Below are 22300 nucleotides of genomic sequence, written 5' to 3' on the forward strand. Positions count from 1 at the left end.
GGTCTCAGAAGGGCAGGAGGAGCCAGGTCTGAAATACTCCTTGAATCATAAGATCCTTCCTTTGTGTGCTGTACCCTCTCTTCTGAGAACACATAGTTCATTCTCCCACCACACCCACCAGAGCCCTTGCTAACCTCACTTCATCTCCAAGTGTGGAAGCCACCATCATCCTCATTTTCTAGTTGGCCCCTTGGTAACCAGTTTCCTTTTACCATCTTTCCTGTCTGATCTCAACTAACCTGTTATTTCCCTCTTGCATTTATGAGTCAAAATATAATTCTGACCTTAAAACCGAACAGTTATAAACATACTTTTGAGGCAAAAACAAAAAACAAAAACAAAAACAAAAAAAAACTTATATTGCTCAAAAATTATTTTTAAATTAGAAATAAGTTTAAGATAATTTTAAGGGACTGTATTCCAATAATGAACACTCTCATGAAGTCTGAAACTCTAATTTGATGATGGCCTGTCAATATGTGTGTACCGGACTCAATAGGTGGAGTCAATCATTTCTTCAGAGAAAAATGGCACTGGGGTAAGTGTATGCATAGGACGTGTAAAGGAGTGTGCAGCACAATGTTAATAAGACTCCGCTGGGCCACTCGTGGGGGTGGGGTGGGGATGGTTGCCTTCCCACATCACTGCATTTTTTGAATGCTCTGATTTTCACAACTACTTAAAAATATTAAAAAAATATAATAAATGCACTAACTTGATACATGCTCAAAGGAAAAGGGAGGGGAGAGTGTAAAACCACGAAAGCAGCACAAGTCTTCCTGTCCTCCCGTAGCTAGAGGGACAAGGCCACTACACTGAAGTCTCTGTCTCCAGCAAACGCAGGAGTCCATTCTACAAATAGAAGATCTATCAGACTTTGCCAGGTCCAAGGCAAGGCAAAAGCAAAGAAGTGTGGCAGAGAATCTATTTAGCATGTATGAGATAGGCGTTCCATTCCAGCAAGCCCAAAGGGAAGGGATTGCTTTCAGGAGCATAACTTGAGCCATTTGGAAGAGGGAAACGAACAGCTTGGGGCACGGGGTAAAAGAGCAAGCTCAGGAATGTTCTATTCATGGAGCTGCTCGTATTCCTGAAATCATGTCTCCCAACCTTTGCTTTGGCATCTGAAGTGCCAGGAGCTACTTAAGAGCTGGTTGTCTGTTTTCAAGAAGTAAATCTCTGGGACAGGTACTGTGTGCGCAGGCGCAGAGGGAAGGTGCGGGGCTGTGCCGGAGCTCCCAGCCAGAGCCTCAGCTATCTCTTTTGGCAGAGGTTCTCAGAGATGAGACCATGTCTAGTGGGGATTTTCTCCAGCTTTGACAGCTTTGGCCCCACCAAAACAAACAGTGTTGTTTCCCCATACATCACTCCTTGAGAGTCTTCTGGGTTTTCCTTTCCAGCATCCACGGGTCAAATACCGTGTGTTCCCAACAGTCTGTGAACTTCTTGGACCAGCAAAGGGACATTGATTTTGCTCAGCACTCCTTTTGAGTTTCTATTGTGTTGGATTTCCCACTCCCCCTACCCAGTCCCCAGAGAGTAACTTCCTCCTTGTTCTAATGACTTGGACCACAGTCAAGGTTGATGTGTTTCTCCATTTTGTGGGCTATTTTCTTCAGAAGAGACAAAACAGAGGCCAACAGGGTAGCTGAGGTTTGTCAGCAGCCTTAGGAAGTCAGCAGCCGTTAAGAATACACAAAGAACATGTTTTCAAACAAATACAAAGTAGACAGAACAAGATGTTGGTCTGGTGGGAAATAGAAGTGTTCAAAATGGAGTCTTTATGCTCAGCAAAGACTCCTCAGAAGTGTCTTATCCTAAGAACCCACTTTGAAAAAAAGAAAAAAGAAAAAAATTCTTGCTTCAGGAGATGGTAAAAGTGCTTGCTCTTGCAAACACGAGGACTTGAGTTCAAATCCCCAGTAGTCAACACAAAAACCCATGCATGACATCATGTTCCTGTAACCCCAGCATTGAGGGCCAGAGGCAGGCAGTGCTTGGGAGCTTGCTGGCAAGCCAGTCTGATCAAAAGGGGTGAGCTTTCCCAGTCAGTGAGAGAGCCTATCACAAGGCAATAGTGTGGAATGTGAGAGAAGGTGTCCAATGTCCTGCCTTGGCTTCCTGTGCACTCATGTCATGCAACACGCACGCTCGCACGCCCACTAACTGAATCTGAAATACAGGACTCTCCCCTTCAAGGTGATCAAAGCAATGTGACCGCAAGGGACATGAGGAAACTCAAAACTAGGTAATGGAGAACTGTAGAGATGGCGCTTTCCAGGGGGCATGGATTCAATTCCCACTTGGTAACTCACAACCCTCTGTGACACCAGTTCCAGGAAATCGAATGCTGTCCGTCTTTTGGCCTCTGTGGGCACTACAAGTATATGGTGCATAGACACATATGCAGGCAAAGCAGCCATAAAATAAAATAAAATATTTTCTTTGGGATAGGAGGGATGGGTGAGACAGGGTCTCTCTTCATAGTCCTGGCTGTCCTGGATTTATTTTGTAGACCACACTGGCCTCAAACTCACAGAGATCCACCTGCCTCTGCCACCTGAGTGCTGGGATTAAAGGTATGTGTTACCATCCCAGGCCAATAAAATGAATCTCAAATAAATAAATAAATAAATAAATAAATAAATAAATAAATAAATAAATAAATATTTTAAAAGTACTCTCTTCTGGAGTAGAAAACAAGGGTTCAATCTGAGGTACATGGTATTTTATTTTAATTTTAAAAACTGACATTTTTATGACTTATGTGTGAATAGTGACTTCTTTCTTAAAATTATGAGTCCAATTGTCAGTGTTCTCATCACAGAGGAAAAATCCATTCTTTTCACACAGCACTCCAAATGAAGTCAGTATTCAAGAAGTCCGTTTTTATGTTAGAACTGTTTTCCCAAGATGAAAGTGATGAATGAATAAAAATTGATATATATATATACATATATATATGTATATATATATATAACCCAATCACCCTTAGCTTCATCCTGATGATACAACGTCCAACCCCTGCCAAGTGATACATCCTACACAGATAAGTCCTTTAAGATACCCAGTCTAGTCCAGACACAGTGTCATTTTGGGGAGCCAAAGCAGATATATTTCTGTAGCTAACCTGGTCTACACAGGGAGTTCCAGGCTATCCAGGGTTACAAAGTGAGACCCCCATCTCAAAAAATAAAATAAAAATAAAAAAAAATAAAAACAAACTAAAGAAAACGGTATCAAAATTGTCTCAATTGTGGAAAGACTCAAACAAATACATGCCAACATTCTTTATCCATCATTTTTGGGATCAAACAAATCATGAAACTTGTATTTTGGCATGAAGACTATTTTAAAATTAAAACATACTGCTTACTTTAAGATCACACTCTGGCATTTCATCTGGGAGAATTACCAAATTCTGTATAGTGGTAGAAAGTAGAATCCCCAAAATTAAGAAAAGTTCATGGAAATAGAGAGAGAAGCATTTCAAAACTATAGAGGTTTTGTTTGCTTTGTTTTCAGTACCACAGAAAAGGGGGAATACTTGGATACAATAGCAGAAAGTTTGAAGGACGGGGACAGGTCTCAGATGACAAAAAGTGACTCCGCTGAAGGAGATCCAGTGAGGAGAATAGAATCGACAAAGGAAGGTGAAGGCTGGTCCTGGTGTGTAAGCAAAGAAAACAAAATCAAGAGACACAGCTCCAGCAATGCCGCAGAATGCAGCTCTGGGGCTGGCGAAGAAGCTTAAGAAAGAGTGGGGACTGCAAAATCTGCCCTGGGTCTTGGTAAAAAGTCGGCTCTCCCTGGAAAATGTAAATCTATGGAGAAACGCAAGGTCAAGTAAACTCAGGCTCAAAGACCTGACTGAGCTATGAATAATACATCTGACACCACAGAGTGATCTGTGAAACAAGGGAACGAGCGGGTGTACTACTGCGTGGAATTTTTTTAACCTGTTTTGCACGGATGTTGACGAGAAAAATATCACCAACTCCATGCGGATCGTGATAAGTCTACAGTAAAGAAGAAGAAGGCAGAGGTAGTACAGGTAGACAGATCTTCCCTACACCCACCGAGTGCCCTTAGCCCCCATGTCAGGCCTAACTCCTGCGTTGCCCCACATGTCAGTCAACAAAGCCATTGTCCACTCACTTGCTCTGCCCTTCTGTCCATTTCACTGAGCTGGAGCTCCCAGCAGCCATTCTAGAAGAGAAGAAAAGTAGGAATGGAGAACGGAGGACGCACGGTCCGGGCAAGCCCCTGGCGCCCAGAATCCAGTAGGAAGTTTTGAAGCTAATGACCATGTCAAGAGCACTGAAGTAGGCCATTGGTTGGGGTTAAAGGAACCCCGAGAAAGGCTGGACAGAGACTGAGCTTTGGAATCAGATCTGGGCTTGGAACCCAAGATCGCCCTCTGACCGGTTGGGAATCTGAGAAGTGTTTTGACTCTCTAGGATGCATTGTTTCATCTTCCACACAGGAGACGGTGCCTAGATTCCAGAAGCCTGTTAGGAAGCCAAGGTGCAGCGGCCTAGAAGGGCACCTGTCATCTCCTCAGATTTGTTAGAAATTATACGTGAGCGCCCTGACTACCGAAAACCAGCCCCACCTGCCTTCCTCACTTCTGTTTTTCTGTTTTTAGGCGCAAAGAGATGCTCTGTATGTGTTTGGCAGCAGCACTCCCCTACAGTGCTTGTATATCTTGATCGAACACTGACTCCTGGTCAGTGCAACCAGGATTGGTCACATCTAACTTCAGACTGTTCAAATCATCGCCGCACTAATACAATTCAGATCGTAGACTTTGTGCATGCAAAGCATTTCTTGATAAGATAGTGCAGTGGTTTAACATCTGGGATAGCACCAGCGAAAACATAAACATTCAATGAAGTTTCATGGGCACAACGTCTTTGAAGAATTCTAAAACATTCAACAAAGAAAGGCCACACTGAGGGTTGCCAATATTCTGCGTTCCCTTGGTCCAGACAAAAACATCCCATTTACATTTTTGAAAATTTCATGTTAAACATGCCTCTCCCACTGGGAGAGGGAGGAAAGTCTCGAGTGCCACTGTGAGCTAGCTTCCCCCACCCCTTCAGAAGCTATAAGTACCCTGAAAATGATTTAAACAGGTATAAGTTCCTTACCCCTTTAAGGTAGCTCCTAGGTTCATCTGATTCCAGGTCATGCATTCAAGCTGGGAGGTCATTTGGTATAAATTGTCACTGTGAAAAACACCCACAGTTAGAAACATGGCCACAGACACAATACACAAGACAGTACTGTTTCTTTAAGTGAAATGAAGTTTTTACTTTATAGCACATGCCTTCTAAAATAATGAATATGTGAATCTGAAATGATTTTCATTTCATACCATCGATCTCTTCACTTACACACACAGAAAGATTAACACACACATACATACACACACACATAACACACACAAACTCACACATACTGCAGAAGAAATGAGAACCATTTAGTTGTTAAAGAAAAAAGCCTCAATATCATGAACTGTGGAGTTTCTAATGAGATAGTAAACCTTGGAGGGAAGAGGTAGAGGGAGTAAGGCTTTGAAAGGTTACACGGGCTGGACCACTCAACAGTAAAGTTAAAAGTCTGAAGCTGAGAGCAAACCGACCGACGGCGGCAGATTAATTATTCGTGACAGGGCCATTACATTTGTTTAATCAGAAGGATGAGTATCATGTGGATTATGAGAGTCCAAAAGGTCGGAGTGATGGGCTAATACCCACGAATGTGATGACCAAAAGAAACAGGGCACTAATCCCTGCTCACTCACAGCTGAGAAATTATTCTGCATCTATTTTATAATTCTTTTTTTTAGAATTTTTCAATTTATTTATTGACTTTTTTATTATTATTTATTTATTTATTTATTTATTTATTTTTATTATATGTAAGTACACTGTAGTTGTCTTCAGACACTCCAGAAGAGGGCGCCAGATCTCGTTACAGATGGTTGTGAGCCACCATGTGGTTGCTGGGATTTGAACTCCGGACCTTTGGAAGAGCAGTCGGGTGCTCTTACCCACTGAGCCATCTCACCAGTCCCTATTTTATAATTCTTATAATTCTTGTGCAAGTCAAGTGAGGTTTTTAGGAAAAAAAATTAACAGCCCATTATTTAAATTAACACTTCAAAGGGGAAAATATACCTCCATGTCAACCAATCAAGAGCTGCTCTCTCCAGTCTGTCTCTTACTACTAACACATACATCAATGGCCAGAAATCTACAGTGACCAAGCCCTATTAGGAAGGCATCTAGGGCAGAACTGAAAGGGTTAATTATGAAATCTGTGGCCCAGGAGATTAATGGCTTGTCTGGTAACCTTCGGTCTAAACATATTACAGAAGAAAATTTTCACCCTACCTTCATGGCAGAAGTGAGCAGAGATAAGAAACATTCGCTACCTAATGTGTGATACCAGATCACAAATCCTAATGTGTGAGGATACCAGATCACAAATCCTGGATAGTCTCCTGTCTTCTCCCAACATTCCTTTCTGTTGCTTCATCTGGCACAGGCAATCGGAGTTTTTAACTCAGTTTTCAGGGCCAACTGAACGGAACTGAGAACTTGTGGAGAGGTGACAGAAATCACAGCGCTCTGAATCATTGAATACTGTGCATGCTCGCTCTCAGCCTTGCTTGATGAATAACAGAAGAGCCCATCTAACTCCTATAATCTCTCTGCAAATTATTTAGAACTCCTTAAGGCCAGGACATGGGCTGAGGAAGGAAATCGGCTTCCAGGAGGAGATGTTTGCCTATGAAAAATAAACCGACTTCAAACTCCAAGTAGGTGTAGCTTCATTAGTGAGTGTCTATCTGGGCCCATCGTTCATCCCTGGGTCTGACTGGTTATTAAGCTATCACAATATCCTGCGTATCAATGGAGGGGAGAAAAAGATTAAGTTCCTCCTGGAGCTTCTCCCTTTGCAGCGGCAGCAGCCCGTGCTGGTCTGTGCCACTGTGTTTCACAATTCCACAAATTCCTTCTGTAAGGCTGATGTAATTAATTCCTGAAAGACCCCAACTTTTATTAGAAGTGCCAGGCTGCTGCATTTACCGCAGCAGAGTTTCTTGAACTTTCTTTGGGCTGACAGTTCATTAATAAGTAGCCTCCTCCACAATCTCTCCGCTGGTTTTTGTTCTCCTGTGCCTTTTCATCAAGCAATCCATTATTAATCTTGCCATTAATCTCAGACAACAGACCCTGTATTCCCCAGGTAGCTCTATATTTTTGTCACTGGTTTTTAAAAAATTGTTCACCAACTAAAATCACTAAGCTGCAGTTGACAATTTTCCTGGGCCCCATTGGGATGTGGCGTCTCTCTGGACAGATTTAATCCTTATGTAAGTCTCAGAACATCATCATTTTCAAGGGTGAGTGACAGAGGTCGATGCATATGGTTGAATGAATGAATGATTCCCAAAGAAAGGATGAATGAATGATTCCCAAATACCTAATCTTACATTTAGAGATTGTCTAAGACTGAATGCACAGCCCTATTGATTCCTAGTTGCATCAATACCAAAGGATCTCAAAGACAAATATCTTTAAATGCATTTCCTTGGACCCCAGAAAGAATATTCTCAAAAACAGAACTTATATCCCATACATGTGTGTCTTCCTACAAGAACTCTGTATTACATTGTAAAAATTCTGTATTAACATTGTTCAATATGGAAACCACTAGCTGAGGTTGAAGAATGGAAATGGAGCCTCATTGAGAGGAAGCTTGGGTTGTACTGGGTTAAGTACAGTGTTTTAAAACCACCTTCTTTGTTTCTCTTATTTTAATGTGGTTACTAGCACATTTCAAATACACATACAGCTTACACTGTGTTTCTACTAGACAGTGATATTTATGAGTGGAACTTGGTAAGCCCTCCTTTGGCAGCATTTGGCATCTGAGCCTAGTTCTCACTGTTATTTACATAATAATCATACTCTCACAATAGAATAATAATTTTTAGATAATACTACTAATTTTAGAAAGATATTTTCTCTTTGTGATCTTTCTCTATAGAGAAATCAACGGGATTATGTTTTGAGTCTATGAAAATCTGAGCAAATTATCGTTCTGCTCTCTGTACCTCAGATTTCACATCTACCAAATGAGAAAATTAATCTTGGTCTCATTTTCTAGTGATATTGTAAGGCTCGAAGAGGCTGATGCTCGTAATTGACTCTCCAAAAATGATACGGAGAGCACACAGTCTTCTAGCCTGTCGACTTTTATCTGGCACATTTGCACATTCTGGATATCACTACCAACAGCTTCATGAAGTCATCACCCCCATTTGTCAGACAAGGACTGGGACAGGAACGGGTATCTGGTGCTAGAATGACCGACGACCCTCTTTCCTGCCCTTTTACAGGTTCCTGAGAATGATTCAACAGTGGAACCTATGCTATCATTTCTACAATAACAATACAGAGTGAATCTGGAGGTAAAAGACAGTACACCCAAAGGGATATCAGGACCAGAGACTCCTGGAAGCTGCAGAGATGCAGGATGCCTGTTGTATCCTCTCCTCACTCAGGAGAGTGCATCCTCCCTGGTCAGGTGACTGACCTCCCAACACTTTGGTTGTTCTGATATCTCCTGTAGAGCTTCAGAAGAGGGAGGGTAGGGACACTGGGAGAGAAGAGAATGCAGGAAGTCTCCAAGCTACTAGTGGGTTTCCTTAACTATATCCTGCCTTCTGCTGGCTGGGGCTCCACAGTGGCTTCAGTGGGCTGGCTGCATGGCACAGCTTTTCCTCTAAAGCCAAAAGGAGCGATGACAATAGCTACACAGAGGGCAGAATGTCAATGTGAGCTAAAAATACTGGGCCACCCCATCGTCAGGTTCTGATCTCTTTGGGCAATCATTCAACACCCAGCTCTCATCATGGAAGCCTGCGGAAAGAGGCAGCATCACTCAGGGAATACTGACCTCTGGCAAGTGAGGCATTTACTTATTAAACGACATGGTGTCTGCATCCCTCACCTCATCCCCAGAAGAGATCAGATAAGCAGGTGGTTTGGCTCAGGGCAGCCCCAGTGGTCACGTAGACATTTCAGCTCCGACCATTAAGCTCTGCCTGGTCGGAAATGGACTCCGAAGCTACAGGCTGCCAAAATATAGTCCCAAAGTCATGATGGCTTTTATATTTATAAGTAAACTTTTTTTGAGTCACTTGTTTCCTATGTAAAAAAAAAATGTTTGAAGTCAGAGGCAAGGGAGAGAAGAAAGAAACTTCTATAGCTGGGATTAATGCAAGTTGGAGTTAAATAAAAGGAAGTCAGTCCTAGCAGAAGGGGCGCTTGAGAGGAAATCAGTAGTAGATCATAGAGTTTGTTTTGGCCTGGATTGCAGAATTACTGTGTTCTTGACCCCTACACAAAAGAAAGGAAGGGGGAAAAAACTCCACTATTATCTAGACCAGAACTCCTCCACTCTTCAAGTGCAGTGGACTTCAGCACGTTTTCATCTTTAAATGTGTTTACTACATTCGGCAGAACAAGGAAGAAAGGGTCTTCTCAGAGTCCTCTAACTAACTTAGAGATCACGGTCTCTTCCACCAACCCCTGTGTCGGTGAGAGAATCTCAGCAGAGGTAAAGCTTGCCTGTGGGACTGAAAGACAGGTGTTGTTGTTGTTGTTGTTGTTGTTGTTGTTGTTGTTGTTGTTTGGGGGGGTTGTTTTTTTTTTAAGTGAAGACACCCAGCATCATTAGTAGCAACACTTTGAGAGACTTTGAGATAAGAACTTCGGCTACAATGGCCCAGCACTGGACCAAGGGAGAGGTCTCAGTGGCCTTGCCTCTACCCCTGAAGCAAGGCACATGTGGAGAGACTTCCACAGAGTCCCTTTCCTGCACCGATCCTCCCTCCATGGCGCCATAGAGGCTGACTGTCCTGAACTTTCTGCCCAGCAGGCTGCAGTGAATAATTATTTCATAGTCGCTCTCTTGGTATTGTACTTGCCCTCAGCCTCACCAGCTAACCAAAGGAAAGCCCACTGGGGACTCTATTTCTAATAACAAACACTTGGTTGGCATAGAAGTTACAGGAATACTTGGGACTAGATTGCTCCCCTCCCTGGATACGGGTTCAGTTCAAGCCTGTGGCTTTGATAACACGGCCCACCACCCTGGATACCATTTCAGACCTTCCACCTCTGCCTGCTCTCTGGAAAACGAACAGAAGTTTGTACTTCTGTACAGTACAAAAATATACTGTATGATGTACATGTTTTCCCAGAGGAAGACAGGTGAAATGAATGGTAATTTTATTTTGAGGACAGCTGTCATCTGATTTATGACTTAATTGAAGTCCAGTCCACTTGGAAAGTCATGGATATCCCTTTGACCAACAGTTTCCAAAGTTCCACAAAAAATCTAAGGTGGTTGTTCTCCTGTGAAATCCACAGGTCGGGGGCTCTACTGAACACATAAAGTATTAGAGAATCATCAGCATTCCATTAAAAATATTTTTAACATAAGGGTTTTGGTTTTGGTTTTGCTTCTTTTAGAATTGGAGTAGTGCTATCTGCCAAAGGGCAAACATAGAGCAAAAGAAAACCTCACTTAAGCCTGTAGCACAGCTAAAGAAAGTCAATTCATTCTATTGCCTGGAGCAGCGATTCCCAACCTGCAGGTCTGCAGAGCAGATATTTACATCGTGAATTATAACAGTAGCAAAATTACACTTACGAAATAGCAATGAAATAGCTTTATGTTGGGGTGGAGGTGGTCTCACCACAACCTAAGGAACTGTATTAAAGGGTCAAAGCATTAGGAAGGTTGAGAACCACTGGGCTGGAGAGATAGCTTGGCTTATTAAGAACACTGGCTGCTCTTCTAGAAGGCCAGAGTACAATTCCCAGAACCCACCCAACAGAGGCTCGAAACCACCTATAATTCTACTCCCAGGGGATCTAATACTCTCTTTTAGTCACTGCATGTACATGACACAGAGGTATATATGCAGACAAAACACCATACACCTAAAACAAATACATTTTTTTAAAAGAAAGACATATAGAGCTAGTGGTAAAGAAAAAAGATGGGTTAAAAAAAAACTACAGTTTGAAGGAGGAAAAAACCAGTACAAACAGGAATATGTTCCAAACATAGTGCCCAGCACTTTTCAAAGTAGCTGTGAGGCTCACGCCATGCCGTAGGGAGTGGCAGCTCCTCCCGTAAGAGTAGGTTAGCAAGCAGAAGAGCCCATAAGACCTGGATGCAGTGTCCAGCCAGCCGCCTTGTCCGGGAAGAAACTGCAGTGGGTTTTGCTGAGTGAGGTCAGACTTCATGACCCCTCACTCTGGGAGATCATGTGGTTCACTCTTCCCTGAGACCTTGCTTCTGAGCAAGCACAAAACAGTGTAAACCTGGAAGTGCTCCCAGATCATCGCAGACGAGAAGAAAGATGTACTCTAGAAGTCTTTAGGGGGCTTCTGCTGTACTGAGCATCATCCCAATGCTAGATGCCGGGTGGCAAAGATGAAGCTTCAGGAGCCTGGAGAATGAACAAAACCCACCAGGGAAAACATTGCATAAAGCTCTCAATGGGAGGTATGAGTAAAATGGGCCTCTACCACTATGGGAGAATTAGAGTGGTGGCACATGCCGTCCCCAGAGTGTGGCACTTAGCTGTCCCCAGAGAGTGGCATTTAGCCCTGTGAGAGGGAGGTGTGCAGAGAGTTGAAGAATAGACTGGATCCTCACTATCCAAATTTTAATCCAACGTTGTATTTCCTATCGTGTTCAATGGGGACGGGATTACCCCTCAGTTTCTTCCTTTGTAAAATAGAGGTGATAACCAACCCTTTGCCCACCTCAAAGAACAGTGATGTGGATTAAGTGCATCAATGACACAGGCATTTGCACTTACTGTTTATCAGGAAAAGATCCTGGCATAGGAAGGGGCATAATCCAACCAAGCAGTCCAGAATCACTCGTGTTCAGAATGCAAAAGGGCTTTAGACTCTCTTCATCAAGTGTCTAAGCTTACCTCCTCATCAGTAAAATGGAAATTATAGCATCTACTTCATAGATAGTAAGATTAATGGGTGAGCTGAGCATGCTACAGGAGACAGAAGATGATGCAGAGGATAAAAGAGCCCGCATTTTGAGGCTTTCTTCAAAGCAGACTCACATTAGTTTTCTGCTTATTTAATGCCAGAGGCATAGTATTTCTGTGTCACAAGCTAGAGAATGACACTAGACCCCAAGCCTGGGAGAGAGACAAAGGGAAGAGTGGGCTCTAGTCAGGAAGCATCAGTTGATAAGAGGCTGCCTCGGGACATCAAGTGCAGCAAGGCACACAAAATACACGCAAGCCTTTCTCTCCCAGGTGCTCCCGACTTTACAAGGAAAAAGGTACCGAGCCAAGAGCCAGTAAGTAGCCACACCACTGACCTTCTAAAATCAGAAGCTAAGCCGCGTAGCAATCGAAGTTTGCTCCCGTTTTCTCAGCTACTTAAACATTATTACATTCACATAAGTGATTAAACACACTTCAGATATTTTTAGAAATAGAAAAGCATGCTACCTTAGTACACTTGCCCTCATCGTCCCTTCGGAGAGTTATGTGTCTTTGGAAAAGGGGTTACTAATACTGGGAATCTCAGGCAAGCATCAAAGATGCAAGTGAACGTTTCAAGCAAGAAATCTCTCTTCCCACAGAAGTCACAACTGGTCTTGCTGCATTTCTACTTAGGAAAGCTATGTGTTTTTAGGAGATCAGTGTTAAAAAAAATAAGATCAAAGCAGGTTTTAGAATGTCGTAAAAAGAATAAAAGGATAAGCAAATATTTATGCAAGGTGGATCTGACAAAATTGCTTCAACAAAGGCCAGTCAGAAGCTGGGCTAGAAAATATGTGTGCTTCATATATAAGATATGATCTTGGTGTAGTTCAGTGGTAGAGGAGATGCTTAGGCATGCAAAAGGTCCCAGCCAAAAAAAAAAAAATCTGTGACAATCAGATTCCCATCCCACCTGCTTTCATTTGAGAGAAACCATAGATTCATCCCAAAGTCACATTCCATCACAAAATCTCCCCAAATCAAAAATCCGCAACAGTAACTTCATTTGGGAAAATGATACTAAATCGTAGATTGTGATCACTTTATGCAAGAGACCTTCTTGTGGCTGCTCAGCCCTTCTGATGGACCCCCTTTTCAGAGTCCCTCAATATGGGCCAAGGCTTGGAAGAAAGGGAATAAGCAATAGCACATGCCCGCGTGAGTAAGAGACAGAGAGAGAGAATTACATCTTGCCAGTTCCCAGCTACCAAGAAGGCACAGGCCCCATCTCAACAATACCCACTCCCACACCAAGCTCTTCCTGACTGAGGGGACCAAGGTCTTCACACCAGGAATTGTTCCAGAAACACACACACACACTCTTATAGCTACTAGAATAACATCGATGACACTCTAGCCATAGACAGGAAGGATGTCTGTGGCTGTTGCCACCACTCTCCGAAGAGGCTTCCAGCTGCGAGTGCAGTCTGCTCTTGAACTTGTTCTGGGGATTTGGCCCCACTGAGACTGTGGCCTCTGGGTAGCATCCTGGCTCTGGAGAGCTCACCCAAGACTACTTTCTAGATAGAGAGAGGGAGATGCATATGTCTCTCTCTGCTCTTGTGCATATGTTTCTCTCCCTCCTGCCTAAAGAAAAGTCGTGCAGAATCCAAGATTCGATTAGATAGGATGGATTTTTCACGCCAAATAGAAACGTTTTCAAAGTCAGAGCACTCCAGAGGGAAAATAGAAGAGACCGGGCTTTATGCCTCTGATACCAAGGATGGGAGAGAAAGACCAGCCCCAGGGTCAATGCACCTGAGGCTCTAGGTTGCACCGTTGGACTGCAGGCTCCAGAGTCTACAACAAGGACGTTCCCCTCCTCCACCTCAGGGACTGGAGGTCCCCAGGCGCGGCCATTCCCCCACCCAATCTCCCAAGACAGACGCTTTTCCTTCCTTCATTACCTCATTACCTCCTTCCCTTGACGTCAGCCTCCCGGAGTCAAGGGGCGGGAGGATGGGAATGGGTTTGGGGCAGTCGGTGTCAGGAGCCCCGTAGTACAGTGGGGAGGAGGGAGCGGTGAGGTAATGCGCACCCAATCCTCTGCAGCCAAGACGAGGCGCGCAGCACCTTCCAGCCTGTCATGAACCGGTGTGTGTGCATCGCAGTTACTAAGCAACGCTATCTGCAACGCGGGATGCCCGCCAAGTTCACCCAAAGTTGAAGAATAAATTTGGGGAAGAAAAGGTGGAGAGTAGAACTAGAAGCCAGAGAAGGGGGGGGGGGAGCAGAGTTAAATGAGGAAAAAAGCCGAACTTCCTTCTCCAGGGAGCAAGAAGGCTTTGCTTGCCTGCACAGACATCTCCACGATCACCATCTCGAGCAAAGGCCCCAGAGTGCACACAGGACAGCCACAAAACATGTCCACAAAACATTGCCACAGGCCAAAACTCTAGAGAGCAAGGGTGAGAGGAAGGATGTGGCCCACTGTTTAAGTAGTTTGGCCTGTGTGGTCAGTTGACATGGAAGGCTTTTAACTGGAAGGACAGGGTTGGAGTGTACTTGGTCCTTTTTTTTTTTTTTTTTTTGGTCCGGGTCAAGTTAAAGGGCTCCCAGCAAAGACCACTAAGAAATAACTCATGACAGGGTATGGTGGCACATGCCTTTAAATCTCACCACTCTGGAGACTTGAGACAAGCAGATTCCTCAGTTCGAAGCCAGACTGGTCTACAGAAAAACTACCAGGACAGTCAGAAAAATCCTGTCTCCCGGAAAACCAAAGAAAAGAAATAAACCCTCAAAGCAGCAGTTCCCTTTTTATCTCCAAACACAACGGTCGTCCGTCGTTTTATAGGCCAAGCAATAGCCCCAAGGCACCTGCTTTAATTAGAGTGTCTGGGTCTAAAGAAGACTTCTTTTGTCTCCCGCCGTGACGTCCCCGACGCCGAGGGTCCGGCATTCCCTCGCCAGCTCACCTGCACTTCCCGGATTTCCAGGACCTAGTCTCAGTGCTCCGCGCCTTCTTACCTGCTGTAGGGCGTCCTCAGGAGCAGGGCCTGGCTGCCTGTGCAACTGTCAGTAGGGGTGTGGCAGCCATACACCGGAGGTGGCACGGAGTACTGCTGCTCGCCTGCCAGAGAGCCAAGGGCAGCAGTGAGCGAGACTCGGGAGTGCGAGTCACTGGCAGAGGTTACGGTGGAGGGGGGACAGGATGGAGAGCTTGCTGCGCCTCAGACGGTGAGGTTTGGCGCCAGCTGCGGGACGACGGCGAGGCCGCCTCAACTCAAGGACTACTTCCCCACTTTAGGTTGCATTGCAGTCACTTTCTGGCATTGGTAGCCTTGACTGGGGGGAGCGGAAGGAGATTCGATCTTTCAAATAGGGTAAAACAAGCTAGTATTCCTAATGTCCCTTTAAATGTCTCTACTCGCTCTCCCAATTTGCTAGGGATTGAAAATTCGGATAGGATGCGGTACTATAGAAGGAGGCATCCAGTAAAGACCCGCATCTTTCCCCACTCACCCAGCGAGCCCTGCTGGCCCATAGGGTCCTCGTGTTTGAAGGAATGGTTGGGGAACTGCGCCGCATGATGCGAGGGCGTGTGGCCATAGCTGGGCGCCCCATCGAAAGTGACCGTGCTGTATCCTGAAGAAGCGGCAGGGAAGAAGAAGAAAAAAAAAAGCACAGAATCAATTAGGTTCCTGAAAAAGCAGGGGCACTAGCAGCGGGTACCCGATGTCCTAACTCCCGTCAGCAGTAGAGTCGTCCTCTGCCACCCCTGCCGCCTCCCCACCCCCACCCCTGCCTTCTAGGGGAACCCAACGGTGTAGTGGGAACTAATCGGATCCTTTTTCCCAAATAAAATTACAAACTCCCCGCTTCCCCCAATTCTTCTGTGCCTGTCTTCCATTGCAGCAAGTTGGGTGTAAAAACCGTCGCCCGCTTGGCGGAGAAACTGTAAAAACAAACAACACCGTGGCTCTCGCGCTGGGGCGGCTCGGCCCAGAGGACTGGGTTTCCTCTGCTGACCCCGCTTTGACTCAGGGCTGTAAATCAAGGGCCCTCGCACCAACTTTCATTAATTACTCTGAGCCAGTTCAACGGTCTGCGCTTTAAAAGGAGAGAGTAATTACCAGGGCATGTTACCTCTCTGGGCTGCACAGCCTGACACCAAGGCACTCAAGGCCTTTAGGAAAGCTTGTAGGGAAAGGGGGTGCGGGGGGGGGGAGGGAAGAAGGACCCTTCCAGTTAGGGCGAATCCTTTTGCCCCTCCCAGCCTACCTGGAGCCCAGAGGGCTCAGTTCTGCCCACGCCTGTGGTGACCAACCTTCTTGCCCTACAGACCAGTACAATGTCCCTACCTATCCCTGTGTAGCAATGCCTCAGCCTCTGTTTTCTTGCTGAGAAGCTGAGGGTGGTGACCTCCCCTATCTCTCAAATGGATGAAAATCAACAGGGAGTCTTGGAAATCTTATTTTTCATGATATTGTTACTAAGTTTCTATAAACACATTCCCCACCTGTTTTGCCAAAGCTCAAGTTAGTGTGCAAGCCAGCATCTTAAAGATCCTTCTAGGGACTTAATTGGGGTAGGGCCTCTTCCCCCACCTCTTGGTGAAGCTCAGAAGAGGGAGCCAGGCAAATGAGAACTGACCTTCACAGAGTGGCTACTCCCTGTCCCTTCAGTAGCCTCCCTCTGTAGCCCCAGTGGCTTCCTACTGTGCAGTCTCTAAATCCCAATAAATTCTAGCGCCCCCCCCCCCCCGCCGCCGCCGCCGCCCCAAGTAGAACAAAGTGCCCACCTGACTTGGAAATGTCTGCTTTCTTTGGAGACTCAGTTATGTCATGTGATGTTTTTACCCACCAGCTGATGGAGGTCCTTCAATCAATAAGGAGTTGCTGAGACCATTCATTCAGTACAGACAGCTATCTCCAATGTCAAAATACTGAGGGGACACCCACTGTCCAAACAAAAACACAAGCTTCCATCCTATCGGGGTTACTCCGGAGCAGTCTATTGTGGTGTTTGAGGTACCATGGGAATTACCAACTTGTACCCTGGGAAGGCTGAGAACTCTGGTCAGTGACTGAGGAAGCAGCCAGCTTTTCAACCTGGGTAAGCCCTGAGTTTCTCTGTATCTGAAGTGAGGAAAGATAATCCCCAGCCCTAATACCTCTTGGGTGTGGATTAATAAATGCATATAGCCTTTCAGAGTCTTCCTTTTGAGAAACAAGGCCTGGTTCCACTTGAGGCCTACAGCTTATAAACGAAAATGGGTCCAGGCACCCACCCGAGTTTTCCCAGCAAGAATACGGAGTTTGTGAAGAGTCCTTAAACAAAAAAAAAGGGGGGGGGGGAGGAAGCAATAAAGGAATTTTCTCTAAACGAACCCTTCTCCATTCCTGAGTGGCCAATGATCTCAGGCCACGCACAATCTCAGACCCGCTGCTCAACCGCTGGTAAAGAGAGCTGCTGGTGCCCCGGCTGGAGCTCCCACGCCAGGGACCTCGGCTCCGCAGTCCGGAACTCCGGCTCGAGAAAGACCCGGCAAGGCTTCCTACCCGCCTTCTCATAGATGAGACCCGCAAACCTTGGAGGGCAGCGGCAACCTTGAGCCCCTCCCTCGGGTCTCCTGGGAGGGGCAGCAGTGAAGGCAGCGGGATCCGAGGGAGAGCTCTTTTAATTAGAAGCTTATCAGAGCTCGGGCTGATTAGGAACCCGCTGTACCCGAGGACTGAGCAGAGCCCATCTCGAGGAGGGCGAGAGTGGGGGCCGGCGGAGAGATTGCTGACTTCGCGAAGTTTCAGAGTGTTCAAAGGCTTCTTGTCCGGGCCTCGGAGGGAGAGGCCCTCGCAGTCAAGGTAGCCACTTTCCCACGGTTGATCTGGACCAGGGAGGGGAGAACAACCTTGACATTGCGGGAAGGAGACTAAGGCTCTGAGCTCTCCTCCCCTGCCTCTACTGCGGAGGAGCCCGGAACAGGCTGCTCCAGCCTGGCCCTGGAGAGCTGAGGGGGAGATTCTACAGCAGGCTAAGCCAGGAAGGTGTTCCGGAAAACCCAGTTGCCAAGGGATAGGTGGAGTCCTCACTCCCACCCAATAACAGTCTTTGATATGGCCGGAGGGGGGCGCCTTTGGCCCCATCACAAATGGACTCCTCTAAGGGACCAGCAGGGCAGAGATCCCTTACAGCAGGGTGTAGGCTATCTAGGAGCACTACAGGGATGGAGGTGGGGGGCGGGGGTCAGAGGCTGACTGGCAAGTCCTGCATTGGTCCAGACTAGGAAAATCCTCACCCCCACTTCTGGGTCCTGACAGACCTCCCAACCATCTCACACTCATAAAATAAATTCAGGGCCTATTAGGCTGGGCAGAGAAAAGCCATTTCAACCATGGAGCCAAAATTCTGGGAGAAAATAAGAGAAAAATGTGAGTTCAAGTCCAACTTCTAACAGGAACTAAGAGGCCTCTTGAAGTCAATTCTTCAAGTGACTGGATTTAGGCGCCCAGTATTAAGAGGCTCCTTAGATCTCAGTTCTTCTTGAGAAGGTTCCTATAGCCATTAGCTGTCTTCATGGATAATCTACAGCCCCACTGCACTCCACCAAGAAAGGTTTGCTTTTTGCTAAATTAATGTTTTATAAGATTATGGTGTTGGCTATAGAAGAAATGGTGTGTGTGTGAATGTCCTTAAGAAACTGAGGAAGGAAGGAATGAGTGTCAAAGTTGCTCTCCCAGGCTGCCAAACAGGTAACCAGAGACAGCTTGAATTCCTCTCAACAATAGAGTGGGAGCAAGCTGGTGGCCATTTTCGTATTTTCCAGGGACAGCTGACAACTTCTCCTAATGAAAACCCTCACACCGTATCCTGCAATATTGAAAGGATCCATAGGAAACCCTAAAGTAAAAGGAATGACTATCCAAAGAATCTGGGATCTTGAGGGCCCCTCCTAGTTGCTATGGGGGTGGGTGGGGGTGAGCAGCTTCAGGCTTCTCACTTCAGCTCCCAGGAGCCAAGGAAGCCCACAGACTTCACTTGTTTTAACTAGGAGAGAAGAAGGTAAGTTTCCTGGCAGGAACCCACTTCCAGGGTATGTCCCTACACTGGAGACATCTCCCTACCGGCCTTCTCTTGGTTTGAGAAGAGTGGAATGTGATGGGGAGACTTCTCCTGTTGGGCCTTGTCCTCATTTCCCAAGCTTTCTTCTGTAGCAGCCCAAGGACCTGGATGTTCCCACCACCACCTCAAGTGTACTGGCAATGCCCTCCGGCTTTAAATTCTCAGCCCTACCCACCTTCTCCTATGGGTTTCTTCTACTAGATGCGCAGTGCAGAATGCTAAGCCTCACACAGAGCCTAAAAAGACTTAGAAAGATGGTGGCCCATTCGTATTTGCTGGCCAAAGGATTATAGTGAGCCTCTCCAAGTAGCAGATATGCTCACTCAAGGCGTACACGTGTTTGACCTTGGCTTCTTTTCTGACCCAGGGAGGTTTAGGAGGGCTGTGTGTTCTGTATTTAGACTCTGGGCAGATTTCCTCCCGTTCGGCCTATAACTTCTGGCCTAACCCAAACTCCCGGTTGTCCATCTCAGTTCTCCTTAGTGGCAAGCAAACTGACCTGGTGGCTTGCCAAAGGTAACACCTGCCTACTGGAAAGAGATGGCAAGATCCGAGACCTTCTGCAAAGGCACCAAGCTCTTCCCCCAACTCTTGGTCAAAACTCTAGCTTCTTTTATCAAAGACCTAAACGGAGGGACCCCCCTGAGTCCGCTCCAGGTTTCTCCTCAAGACCAGGCGTTCCTGTTCTTCAGTGGTTTCGGTTTCGCTAGGGCTTCGGGTGGTCAAGGCGCTCCAGGCTGGGTTCAAAGGGCCCTAGAGAGCCCTTCAGCACCCCCTGCACCTTCCCCAATCGGTGCCGGCTCTCCGCGCCCCCAACCCCCATTTCAGAAACACCCAGACCAAAGACATCAGAATTTTTGGTCCAAAAATAAAGCGTCTGTGTCAGTAAAGAATTTCTTAAAACATCGACTCAAACGAAATTAGATTCTCAGCGGCAAAGAAATCAAATGAGAACAAACGAAGAAAACGACAATGGCTCAGGAATCACGGCTCCGCCCAGACGCTAACGAAAGAGAGGTGTTCGGGCTCCTGCGAGAGTTAAAAAATAAACTCGTGCTTTGACTGAAGACCCGCCAATACATTTGTTCTTATTTCTTCATCCCAAGCCTTATGAAATCTTTCCCCTAACTTCGGTGTGCGTGACTAGGAAACCTCCAAGGAGCGCGGAAAGGAAGAAGGCCACCTTTCTCCAACCTCACTCCAGGGATTTGGTTCGTATCCGGTGAAGTCGGACCAGCCAGGCTGTTTCTCCCATCCCCCGTGGCCTTCAAACTCCAAGAAAGATTCCCAACACTTCCGCAAGGTACAAGGGAACACTGACTAAGTCCCCCAAAGTGTTAACCCCTCATTCCAAAGCTCCCTACGGCTTCTGGTGGGCCTGGAATGAGCCAGGGCCCACCGAGAGCTGGAAGTTCTTCGGGTCGGCTCTTTGGGCTTGTCAGAGGCAGCATGGGGGCGAGGGGGGGGGGATGTCCCTAAACCACAGCACCACTCGGAGTCCTCATCTTAGTCTACCCTAGGCGTTTGGAGTCGACGCCTGGTGAGGCCTTATGCATCAGACTTTCCCCGGGTGTAGAGTCACACGCAACAACCAATCCCCTCTTCCTCCTCCCATGGAGTTCCGAAATCTCTAGGACACCCCGGGGCCCCAGATGTCCTCCCGCGTCCTGCGAACTATCGGACTCTGGGGTCGCGCTCAGTAATGTGTAAGTGGTGGTGGTGGTGGTGGCGGTGCGTTGTCGCGTCTTCGATCGCATTTGACAGAGCCCACTCCTCCCTGTCTGCTACTTTCAGACTCCCTTGGAAGGCAGCTGGGTAAGAACTGGCATCAGGAAGGAACAGAAGAGGGGAGAAGCGGCGTGGGACCAGGTCGCGGAGCCACTACCGCGCGTGGAGGTCGCGCTGTCCGGAATCCTTACCTTGGTTGCGGATGGTAGGCTGGCTCTCCAGGCAGCTGGGCAGGTAGGGCGCATTGGGGAACATCCTGGCCTGGCCGGAGGACGCCTGGCTGGGCGGGGGAGGACCGAAGGGTCCGTAGCGACAAGCCCCGGCTGTACCGGTGAACTGGCCCGAGAAGTGCAAGGTGAAGGCGCTCAGGCACTGCTCCTCGTGTGGCTCGGCGCCGCCCCAGCTGGGCTCCTGTTTGATGAAGGAGTGGGGTGGCGGCGGAGGCGGCGGCGGAGCAGGAGGAGGCGCGGGACCGCCCAGCGATCCGTAAGCCGAGGCGCCCGGAGGCGCGAAGTCCAGCACGGGCGCCCACTGCGCTGCGCCGCTCACAGGGAGCCCGCAGCCGCCGCCGCCGCCGCCCAGCGAAGACACGGCGGGCAGCAGCGCGTTCAGGTCCCGCACGTCGGAACCCATGAGCTGCGGCTCGGATACGGACGGCTCTCCGCTCCTGCGATCCTGCGGATTCTCGGCGCTGGACTTGGCCCAGGCGCTCCGGGGGCCTCGGTCCCCAGGCTGCTCCGGCTGCTGGACGCACCCGGGCTCCCGGCGGAGCGTGTGCTGAGACGCCGGCTCCGGGACACACGTGGAAGCCGGCTCCTGCGACAGGAGGAAGTCCAGGATCGCGGCGAGGAGGCGGCGGGCCCGGGTTCCTGGGCTGCCGTCCTCTCTCTGGGTGGGTGGGTGAATGAGTGGGTGGGAGGGAGGGAGGGGAAAGGAAAGGGGGAGCAGGCAGGCGGTCGGGTTGCGGAGAGCCCCGGGTGTGGGCGCTGCCTTGAACTCCTTACCCCAGCTGCCTGGCTGCCCCCAGCTTCCCAAAGCTCAAATAAGAGGGGCCGGCAGCAGGGAAGGAGGAGGAGCCAGGATGCTCGGCCGCTCCATTCACACAGCAGCCTTAGCCTAGCTCAGCAAAGAGCGCTGCTCGTCCGGGTTACTCGCATCTGGGGTGTGGGGCGGGCCCGAGGGAGCGTTCATCTCCGAGACACCCTCCTCTCTGGCCCGCCACGTGCTCTCAGCTGGCCTGTACCGCAAGCCTCCCCCTGCTACTCTAGCTGGCCTTCCCGAGTGTAGGCGCCTTGAGGCAAGGCCGTCTAGGTAAGTAATGAGTCCCCTCGGCGTCGGACCGAAGTAGGAGAAGAGTCCGGGCTGTTAATCAGGAAGGGTGGGGGTGGAGGGAGG

At 47.6% G+C, this 22300-nt stretch overlaps 1 protein-coding gene across 8 annotated transcripts in view; it reads right to left on the reverse strand.

The window, feature by feature from the left end:
• The window catches only part of Wt1 (WT1 transcription factor), a 47194-nt gene extending 25656 nt beyond the window's left edge, over positions 1–21538 (reverse strand). For 2 of the 8 annotated variants that reach the window (XM_085834603.1, XM_021149737.2), the window contains exons 1-5: positions 21097–21538; positions 15581–15703; positions 15086–15188; positions 5154–5231; positions 4159–4209 (exon numbers count right to left, since the gene is read on the reverse strand). In XM_085834603.1, the coding sequence (XP_085690729.1) occupies positions 4159–4209; positions 5154–5231; positions 15086–15188; positions 15581–15703; positions 21097–21538 (797 nt within the window). Of the gene's footprint in view, positions 1–4158; positions 4210–5153; positions 5232–15085; positions 15189–15580; positions 15704–16339; positions 16671–17448; positions 17995–21096 lie in introns of those variants that run through there. The other 6 variants (XM_021149745.3, XM_029474705.2, XM_085834604.1 and 3 more) reach the window with 4 other exon arrangements.
• Positions 21539–22300: the final 762 nt, after the last annotated feature.

Source organism: Mus caroli, unplaced genomic scaffold (assembly GCF_978045245.1).
Source record: "Mus caroli unplaced genomic scaffold, Mus_caroli_1 scaffold_2, whole genome shotgun sequence".
NCBI classification, from domain to species: domain Eukaryota; kingdom Metazoa; phylum Chordata; class Mammalia; order Rodentia; family Muridae; genus Mus; species Mus caroli.